Source organism: Callorhinus ursinus, unplaced genomic scaffold (assembly GCF_003265705.2).
Source record: "Callorhinus ursinus isolate GAN/ISIS: 27379988/994484 unplaced genomic scaffold, GSC_fseal_2.0 scaffold8, whole genome shotgun sequence".
NCBI lineage: Eukaryota > Metazoa > Chordata > Mammalia > Carnivora > Otariidae > Callorhinus > Callorhinus ursinus.
The window spans coordinates 7,106-17,240 of NW_027397070.1; the positions used below are offsets into that span (position 1 = coordinate 7,106).

The 10,135-nt window shown below is 45.0% G+C and overlaps 1 protein-coding gene across 3 annotated transcripts; it reads right to left on the reverse strand.

Moving 5' to 3' along the window:
* Positions 1 to 1,327: 1,327 nt before the first annotated feature.
* On the reverse strand, positions 1,328 to 3,207 carry RNASE1 (ribonuclease A family member 1, pancreatic). Of its 3 annotated transcripts, none has more exons than XM_025869168.2 (2): positions 3,128 to 3,207; positions 1,328 to 2,036 (listed from the first exon to the last, which is right to left on the reverse strand). In XM_025869168.2, the coding sequence occupies exon 2, from the start codon at positions 2,009 to 2,011 to the stop codon at positions 1,556 to 1,558; it is 456 nt and encodes a 151-aa protein (XP_025724953.1). In that variant the 5' UTR covers positions 2,012 to 2,036; positions 3,128 to 3,207; the 3' UTR covers positions 1,328 to 1,555. The 3 variants fall into 3 exon arrangements, with proteins under 3 accessions (XP_025724953.1, XP_073750938.1, XP_073750937.1); XM_073894837.1 differs by having other exon boundaries at positions 3,060 to 3,150; XM_073894836.1 differs by lacking the exon at positions 3,128 to 3,207 and adding an exon at positions 2,786 to 2,859.
* Positions 3,208 to 10,135: the final 6,928 nt, after the last annotated feature.

Genomic DNA, 10,135 nt, shown 5'->3' on the forward strand with positions numbered 1-10,135 from the left:
AGAAGTGGTGCCAGACACAGAGCGCTCACAGACCCAGGGCCCTGGAAACCCGAGATAGAGCCACCAGCGAGCTCAGGGAGAGAGCCATAGCTCTATCCACAGCACTTAGGGGTGTTTTGTTTGTCTGTTAATTGATTGGTTTTTTTTTTTTTAAAGTAGGCTCCATGCCTCCAGTGGAGCCTAACTAGGGGCTGGTACTCATGACCCTAAGATGCTGAGATGGAGACCTAAGCTGAAATCAAGAGTAGGCCCCTTAACCAACTGAGCAACCCAGGTGCCCTCCTTCACCGCACTTAGGAAAAGGGAGACTGCAGGATTTTCTTCCTGAGTCCACTCTGGTAGCAGAAAGAACAGGACTGGAAGCCAGGATACCTGGGGTCCAGTCCCAGCTGTGCCACTAACGAGCAGCGGCCATGAGCAAGTCATTTACCGTTTCTGAGTTTAAGGCTGTTCCTCTGTAAAAATGGGAATTACATTAGGTCAGGGATGGCAAGTGGCACACACACCTTTACCTCCATCCTGCCTTCAATAGAGGCTACTGTTCAACCACATCATTTATTAGAATTTTTTTCTACAGCATTCTAAGACCCTTCCCATTAAAGTGGATACACAAGCCAAAATCTACTTATTCTCCTTCAATTTAATAATCTCTACAGTCCCCTCTAGCTCCTAAATTGAAGGTTCTGACTTTCCAACTGAGAGATGGCCATTTTTCTGATCTGGTAATAGCTCACTCAATAAAAGGAAAATGAAAATTTAGGATCATAGTTTCATCCACTCCTCCTCCCCAGCCAGGGGCTGAGCAGGGTCTTCTTGAGGTTACCCTGTCCTTCCTTCTGTGCCAGAGATTTTGGTATTTGAGCTTTGCCCTTTATCAGCTCACCCAGCAGAATAGTCCCAAACTGGAGCTCCCTTTTATCTCAAATAACCCATACTTTTTTTCTTAAAGATTTTATTTATTTGACAGAGAGAGAGGGAACACAAGCAAGGGAGTGGCAGAGGGAGAAGCAGTCTTCCCACTGCGCAGGGAGCCCAATCCAGGGCTCGATCTCAGGACCCTGAGTTCATGACCTGAGCCGAAGGCAGACGCTTAATGACTGAGCCACCCAGGCGCCCCTCAAATAGCCCGTACTTAACAGCTTAACATTTGGCAGCATGGAATCTCCAAGGAAAGGAATGATCTCAGGTGACTGAAAACCAAGAGTCAGAAGCAGAGGCATGTAATGAATCTATTCCATGCTTACCCAAACTAACCAGATTTACAGTTCTCACTCCCAGCAGGAAAGCAATCACACAGACAGTATCAGGAGAGCAAGAGCTTCAGAAATCCAGGTGGTTGCAACTGTGTTTTATTGAAAGAAGCAGTGAAGTGGTTCATAAGGGGCCCACCTCACCCCCCAAACCACGCAGGGGCAAGCCCTGGGCAGGGAAGCATGTGTTTTGGGTAGGAGCTCTGACTGGAGTTCTTTCCCTCAGAACAAGGAAGGGAGAGGAGAGAAGCAGGTGCTACCATAGGGAGGTGGGGCATCTCGCTGCTCTGGCCTCAGGTGGAGACCTACACAGAAGCGTCAAAGTGGACTGGCACATACGGGTCCCCTTCACAGGCCACGATGATGGATTTCTCTTCCTGCGTGGTCTGATATTTGCAATTGGGGTATTTGGAGCCATTCCTCAGGCGGCAGTTGGTGATGTGCATCCTGGAGCTGCTTTGGTGGCAGTTGGGCTGCCCGTTCTTGCAGACGACATTTCCCTGGAGGCAGACGGCCTGGACATCTGGCAGAGGCTCGTGGACAAAGGTGTTCACCGGCTTGCACCATCCATCTGTCATATTCCGGTACTTCATCATTTGGTTGCAGTAGCTGGAGTTGATGGCAGAGGTGTCCGAGTCCATGTGCTGCCGCTGGAACTTCTTGGCCCTTGATTCCTTGCCCAGAGAAGGCTGGACACAGCCTAGCACCAGCAGCACCAGGACCAGTAGTGGGAACAGGCTGAAGAACTTCTCCTGAGCCATGGTGGTCTCACTTCTCTGGAAGAGCCTAGCCGGGAAAGGGAGAGAAGAGAAAAAGCATTGCCTTAGAAAAAACCCCAGCTCCTACGTGTGGTCTCCCTGGCTCACAGTATCCCTTTGAGTCAGCCAGAAATATATCCCTCCTCCTGTGCAATTTTCCAAGTAATGAGATACTCACATACACTCTTCTCCAAAAGCATTTAGCTCCTGCTAGCTAGAGAGAGGTGATCTTTGCCTCTGGGTGGTGACCTTGACAGTGAACTAAAAACTTGCAGTCCTGTGTCTGAATACTAGAGATTTTTTAAATTTAAAATACATTTGAGGGCGCCTGGGTGGCTCAGTTGGTTAAGCGACTGCCTTTGGCTCAGGTCATGATCCTGGAGTCCCAGGATCAAGTCCCGCATCGGGCTCCCTGCTCAGCAGGGATTCTGCTTCTCCCTCTGACCCTCCCCCTCTCATGTACTCTCTCTCTCATTCTCACTCTCTCAAAATAAATAATAAATAAGTCTTTAAAAAAAATACATTTGAGGGGGTGCCTGGGTGGCTCAGTCTGTCAAGTGTCTGGCTTGGCCTCAGGTCATGATCCCAGGGTCCTGGGATAGAGCCCCGCATTGGGCTCCCTGCATCAGGGTCCCTGCTCAGCGGGGAGCCTGCTTCTCCCTCTCCCACTGCTGCTCCCCCTGCTTGTGCTCTCTCTCGCTCTCTGTCAAATGAATAAATAAATTCTTTAAAACAATAAATAAATAAAATACATTTGAAAAATAAATACATTTATACCCAGTGCTCAAGCGGCTCATTAGAAAATCCTTTTGAATAAACCATGAGCTGAACTGCATCCCTGAAATACCACCATGACCTCCAGGATCATGACAGACAGAGGCCTGTTGTCCTCCAACACAAGAGAAACAGCCCAGTGCCTAACACTAGCATCATAAAGGGATGCCATTGTATTCCCAAGAGAAATGCTTCCCTCCCCCAGCACCACTGGTTCCCTGCAGCCCACACGCTCCATCCCCATATTGGCCCAGCCCCAGCTTTCTCAGGTGCTAACCTCACCCACTCTGGTTCCCCCCAGTCCAATGCATACGAGGCTGAAGAGGTGTCTCTTCAGCCACTGACCTGGGTCTCTAGCTTGGTCTCTAGGACAGAGCAGAAGGCCAGTTCCCGTGATCCCTGGATCCCTGGGGAGGGAATCTTATACAGATTACAAAGGGGCTTGGCTTCCAAGAACAGATAGGTGGGAGGAGTCACTTCAGAGGGAACCAAGGACCTTGTGAGGAAGGGACATTGTAGAGAATCATCCATGCCACTCTTTTCAGGACTGCTGGGAAGGGTAAGTCTTGGCCTATAGGAACCGTACCAGGTGAATCTCATCCATCTGGTGGTTCACAAGGAGCAGCAGAGAAAGCCACTATAGTGCTGATGCCTGAAGCCCAGCAAAGCCCTCATCATCTCAGGGGGCCATTTTCACCAAATATGCTTGGAGGTTTGCAAAGGACACATAAACGTGTGATCACCAGAGCAGCAGGGAAAGGGAGGTCTTCTCTCTCTCCCCAGGAGTCTTGGTGTGACTGGAATTCCAACAGCACCTCTTCTGTGGGGAGGGGGGGTGAGGCCTGGAAGGCAGCGCAGATCTGGGGTCCGGTGGGGCAGTACCCAGGCAGGGCGGAGGAGGAGACCTGCGACCTCACCCAGTGCTGACCACTTCAGCTCTCCTGGGTCTGGAAGGTGGGTGTGTAGCAGTTCTTGGCCACAGCAACTGCTCCTGGAAGGTGAGAGTTGAAGAGAGGAACTAAAGCCAAATCAAACCCCCAAGGGATGTCAGGATGGCTCAGTCACTAGAGCATGGGACTCTTGATCTCACGGTTGCATGTTTGAGCCCCATGTTGGGATTGGAACCTACTTAAAAACAAAACAAAACAAAACAAAACAAAACAAAACAAAACAAAACAAAAACACCCAAATCCCTTTTGGAGAAAAAATGGAGAACACGAGATTTCTTAGTGGCAGAATTCCCTCTTCCTACACAGGAAAAGCAGGGTGTTTGGGAAAAAGATGGACAGGGGGGTAAGTACCTGACCCAAATCTGGGAGGAGAAGGCACTGACAGATTGAGGCCTGCTGATGTACACTTGCATTGACTAATGTATTGGTGTTATTATACCACACGATTCCTGATCTGCATGAATTAATTATCTGTCATCAGAGGCCACACTGGCAGTTTTATGACCCAGATGCCAGGTGTTCCGTTGACTTTATATGCAACAGCGTATAAAACAATTACTGTGTCTGGCCCAGTTCAAAGGTCTTTTTGCCCAGTTCAAAAGTTCATTAGAAGGGGAAATGGAACTTCAAGTGGAGTCTGTCATGTCCAGAAATTTTATACAATTTTACACCTCCTACAAAGAGACCTGTCTTTGCTGGGTGACAATTTCAATTCCTCTGGAGTGAGAATAATCACAATTTCCTCCATGCTCTGGATTTAGATGGTCTCAGTCCAAATTTTGATCTAGCATCTGAAGAGCTGGGCAAGTTATAGAACTGAATTTCTTTCCGTGTTCCTCAGTTTCCTCATCCCTGAAATGAGAGTGATGATATGTACGTCTTAGATTTATTATGAGGACAAAATAAGGTAAGATGTGCAGAGGGCTTGGAGAGGTCCTTGGAAAGTATGATAAATAAATAGAGATAAAACTATCTCTAGTGATGGCTCACATAGGGTAGTGCTGAGATCCTCCATGAAGAATCTGTTTCACTGACACTGAGCCATCTCTGACTTCCTAAAAAAGTAGGGGTGAAGTAAAGGACTTCCCAGGCTTTTGTTTTGCAAAAAACCTGAACTGAAAAAGTAGGCAGTTTTGAAACCCTGAGGAGGGGAAGAAAGGGGAAGAGGAGAGAAGAGAGGGACCTTAGTGGAAAGAACAGAATTCTTTAAAGGGAAGTGTTTTTATTATGTTGTCACATGATATCCAAGAAATCTTTAGTCAAGTCAGCATGATTTGCTAACGCATATGAATTGCAAAGTGCAGGTGGGACTGAGGAAGATGTGGTTTGGTGTGAGCTTTTACTTTCATGTTCCTATAATTTGTCCAACACCCTACCCTCCATCCAGGTTTGGTCTGTCTCTTAGTCCTTACATAGCACTCATATCATCTGGAGTGGCGTTGGGAGGAGAACTTTTCCTAACCACTTAGATTCATGTCAGAGAGCCTGCAAAGTCACTGACCAAAAGAAGGCAGATTAACAAGAAAATATACAATGTTTATTCATATGCCTATGTTGGAGCAAAAAAGAAGTGGCTCCCTGAACAGCAAGGGATAAGGGTTTCCATATTAACTTCACAGGGGAAGGAAGGGAGGGAAAGGGTCTCTGTAGGAAATAAATGGGGTCTTGTTTTTGTGTTTTTGGGAGAGATAAACAAGCTTTTAGGGAACAAGTATGAAGTAAGAGAGTTTGTGATAATGTTTGTTTATGCAGGTGTGAGTGGTCTGTCTTCTTCCAGGCTATAAAACTCCCCCAGTGGGGATTTAGGGCAGCTTCACTCTCAGAAGAATCTGCCTTTATTCAGGTAGGAGAAATCTCTGAGGGATGCCTGGGTGACTCAGTGGTTTTGGCGTCCAGCTCTTGATTTCAGCTCAGGTCATGATCTCAGGGTCTTGGGATCCAGCCCAGCATCAGGCTCCTCGCTCAGCGGGGAGTCTGCTTAAGATTCTCTGTCTCCCTCCCTCTGCCCCTCCCCCTCACCTCTCAAAAATAAAATAACATAAAATAGCCACTTAGAGCTGAGCCGGTGAAAAGTTAGTGACCTCCACACCAACCACCTTTTAAGGGATAGGTACTTGTTACCTTGCTCTCTATCTCCTGCCTGCTCCTGACCAGGGACAGAGGACTGCCCCTTCCCCTGGTTCATTGTGCCATTGACCCATCCTCTCCCAGCAACTCTCCCATTTCCCCATTTCTGGGAATGTAAGTAAAAAATCTTATGACTTTGCTTCTATGTACATGTCCTGAAACTGCACCCTGGGCTTTTCATTCCTCCAGAGTGGCAGCTGGAATGTTGAGGGAGTAACCTGGCCATGTGGATGGCTTGTGTCTCCCCCTCAGCAGGTCATAATCTTAATTGAATACACTAGCTCTGATTTCTCAACACACCGACCTAGAATTATTTATCCTGTCACTTAAAAATGAAGGTAAAATAAGGCATTTGCAGACAAAACAATAAAATAAAACAAAACCTACTGGAGTTTACAACTAGCAGTCCTTCATTAAAAAAATTTCTAAGCATGCATTTCAGGTGAGAGAGAAAAGCTGAAGTCTGAAATTCAGGAAGGAATTTTTAAAAAGGTGATGATAAATATGTGAGCAAATAAAAAAATGTTTTGAGTCTATAAAGCAATAATGTCTTAGTGAATTAAGAAGATAAAATTAAACTATACATCAGGAACATAATTTGGAAGTGATGTGAATTGCCAAGTGTTCAAGAGATGACTAAAAGGTATTGATTAAACTTTTCTATGTTTACTATGCATTTGAGAATTTCTAGGGTAAACAATGAAAAGAATGGAAACAAAGGGTATGGATTCCAAACTAGCAGAGAGAATAAGTAGACTGTGGATCAGGTAGAATAGTCTAGGTTGTGCTGCAGTAACAAACAAACTCAAAATTTCAGTAGTTTAAAGTTTCTTTCTCATTTCTCCTACATTTCTATCCTGGTCCAGCCAAGGGGCTCTGCCCACTGTAGTCACTTGGGAAAACAGGCTGACACAGACTTCATCTTCACACACACTGTCATAATCACAGAAGCAGAGGAAAAACAACAGGGCACTGGGATGCCCAGGTGGCTCAGTCAGTTAAGCATCCCACTCTTGATTTTGGCTCAGGTCATGATCTCTGGTTGTGAGTTCAAACCCTGAGTGGGGCTCTGGGAATGTCTGCATCATCTCTGTTGTCCTCTATGTCATGGAGACAGTTACCCAGTGTAGAATGAGTCTGTGACCCATTACTGAGAGACCTCATTTCCTATACATTAAATCACAGTTGCAGCATTTATCTTCATTATACATATTAAAATGTGATGCCAATCTCTCAAAATTTTTCTCAAGTAGTTTGATACACATCACAGCTGTCATTTCTTTATGCACATACAATGTGATACTCATTTCCATAAACTGCTCTTGAGAATTTGAATAGAGCCAGTAGACTGAAGAGACCATATGTATTAGTTGCAGCTTCAAGACCCGTATGCTATGTTCAGGAAAATTTTTTCACCTCTCTGGACCTCAATTTCATCATCTATAAAACGCACAGGCTGGATGATTGGCAAAGCACTAATAAAAGAGAATTTTAAATGCATAGGTACTGGAGTGTATTTGGACGGGGCTGTGGAATCAGTTCACCTTTTTAATTATTCCTGCAACACTGACTGGCATTTTTCTGGAGGAATACAAATGAATACACAAAAGTCCTACATTATGATTTTAAAGATCAGTAGTATATCAACTTCTGTAATTTGTTTCCTTATCTGTAAGTTAGGAATAATTAAATCCCTTACTCTAAGATGCTATAGATTGAATGTTTGTTTCCCCACCCCCACCCCCAATTTGTATATTAAAACCTAATTCTCAATGGGATGGTATTTGGAGGTGAGGCCTTTGAGAGGTGATTAGGTCATGAGGGTGGAACACTCGTGAATGGGATTAGTGCCCTTACAAGAGAGACCACAGAGAGCTCCCTTAGCCCTCTGTCATGTGAGGTAATAGTGAGAAATTGGTTCATAGCTTTGAAACCATATGTTGGGCGCCTGGGTGGCTCAGTTGGTTAAGCAACTGCCTTCGGCTCAGGTCATGATCCTGGACTCCCAGGATTGAGTCCCGCATCGGGCTCCCTGCTCAGCAGGGAGTCTGCTTCTCCCTCTGACCCTCTTCCCTCTCGTGTTCTCTCTCTATCTCATTCTCTCTCTCAAATAAATAAAATCTTAAAAAAAAAAAAGAAACCATATGTTTGCCCAGGACCATCACTATTTATGCCCGCTCTCTTGGCATAATAAATAATAATTTCACTCTCAAAAGTGTCCCAATTCAGACAGTAAATTATATGGTTACCCCATTCAAAGCACATACTGAGCCCTCATAGAATTGTAATATTATTATTATTACCACTGTTGATATTGTTTCTTCCAGAGTCAAAAGTTCAGTTTTAATTTTAATTCTGATTTAGTAGAAGTGACAGTGATTGAAGTTTCTGATTGGGAGGGAGAGAGAGATGGACGATCTCTAAATTCTATATTTTTTTTAAATATTTTATTTATTTATTTGCCATAGAGAGACAGAGTGAGCCCAAACAGGGGGAGTAGCAAGGAGAGGGAGAAGCAGTCTCCTCGCTAAGCAAGGAGACCAAAGCAAGACTCAATCCCAGGACCCTGGGATCATTGACCTGAGCGGAAGGCAGGTGCTTAACAACTGAGCCACCCAGGCACCCTAACTTCTATCTTTGTAGAGAATTGGAGAGCAGCAAAAAGGGAATGGGTGTATCAGGAAAATCCAGGCAGATCTGAACTTGGGCATCATTGTAGACACACTGAGATTTACGTTGGGGTAACCTGCAGCAGTCACTGACACATTCAAAGCAGTGCTTCCAAGAGAGCCTTGGGATAACCATGTACAACTGAGCATAACTCCACAGGGGTGATCGTGGAAGCCATGAGTCTCCCAGGGGAAAAATGGGACAGACAAGCTTGTAAATAGGAAGCAAAGGGAGTGAATGAAGGCTGGAGGAAGAGGTGTCTAAACAATGCAGCTCATCTTGCACCTAAAGGTTGCCTTTGGCTACTACCTTTTGTGTGGTAGACAGTAGAGTCGCCAGAAAGAGGAAGGGAGCAGATCCAGAGCAAGAGGTGTCTTATCTGCAGTCCCCTGTCTTGCCCTACCTCCGAACTCCCTCTCAAGAGCTCTTGATTCCTGTTAGGCTCCTGGAGGAAGTTGCCTCAAGACAGCTTCAAATCTCCCAGATACATCCGCCTCAGAAAGACAAAGCATTGCATATAGCATTTCAGAACTGGAACTTGGTCAGCCGGCTCAGATGACTGGAGTTACAGCTGAAGAATGAAATCATTATTGACTTAAGTTCTCAGTGAACAGTGTAGTTTTTGTTTAACAATTCTGAGTGCTTGCTGATTGTTCAAGTTTCAGAAAATACTCTCTTGCAGTGAAAAGTATTTAGACTGGGTGTGGGGAGTAAGGCAGGGAGGTCTGGGGTTTGTCCTAAACTTTCAATGACCTTCCAGCCCCTTGAGTGGGTGCTCCTTGTAATCAGTTCATCATGTCCAATGACTAGTATAAGGAAAGAAAAGAGGACTCTCTCTGGGCTGGCCAAATATATATGCCTGCTTATCTGCATGTTATCTTCTCAGTCTTAAAAACACTTTCTGCTCCTGGCTCTACACCCACTTAACTTCGTTTATGACTTTGTGGAACACCATGTAATGAAAAAAAGCATGGGCCTGAACTGGAGCCCCAGTGCCACAGTATAACCTAAGGCTAACAACATGGTGTTGGTTATGCATTGCTGTATAGCACACTTATTAAACAACAATACTTTTATTATCTCTGATTTTATGGTTTAGGTGTAAAACATTAGTCTTCAGCAGGGTAGAGTAGAGATAAGAGAAAAAGTGCAAACACATCCTAAAGCTTTTGAGTAGTCTTGTTTATTATAGTGGTATGAGCAAAGCAATTCTCAGACTGTTAGATGATTACAAGAGTGAGCAAATGAGCACAAATTTAATGTTGTGAAGAGCCGGGGTTTACTCTGGACACGTGATCACGGAATGGGTGGAGGAAACAGAGGGGAAGAAGAAATTTTCCCTCTACTGTCTTAGGTTCAGTGACTGGGGATGTACAAATTTAACTGATAAAAGATAGACTAACAAGAGAAAAAAAATGAGTTACATATATCTATACAACACCAAGAGTGAACCCTAATGGATTCTATGGACTTTGGGTGATGTGTCAATGTAGGTCCATCAGTTGTAACAAAATGAACTGCTTTAGTGTAGGATGTTGATAGTGGGGGAGGCTATGCATGGGGGGTATGGGGGCAGAGGGTATATGAGACCTCTGTGCTTTCTGCT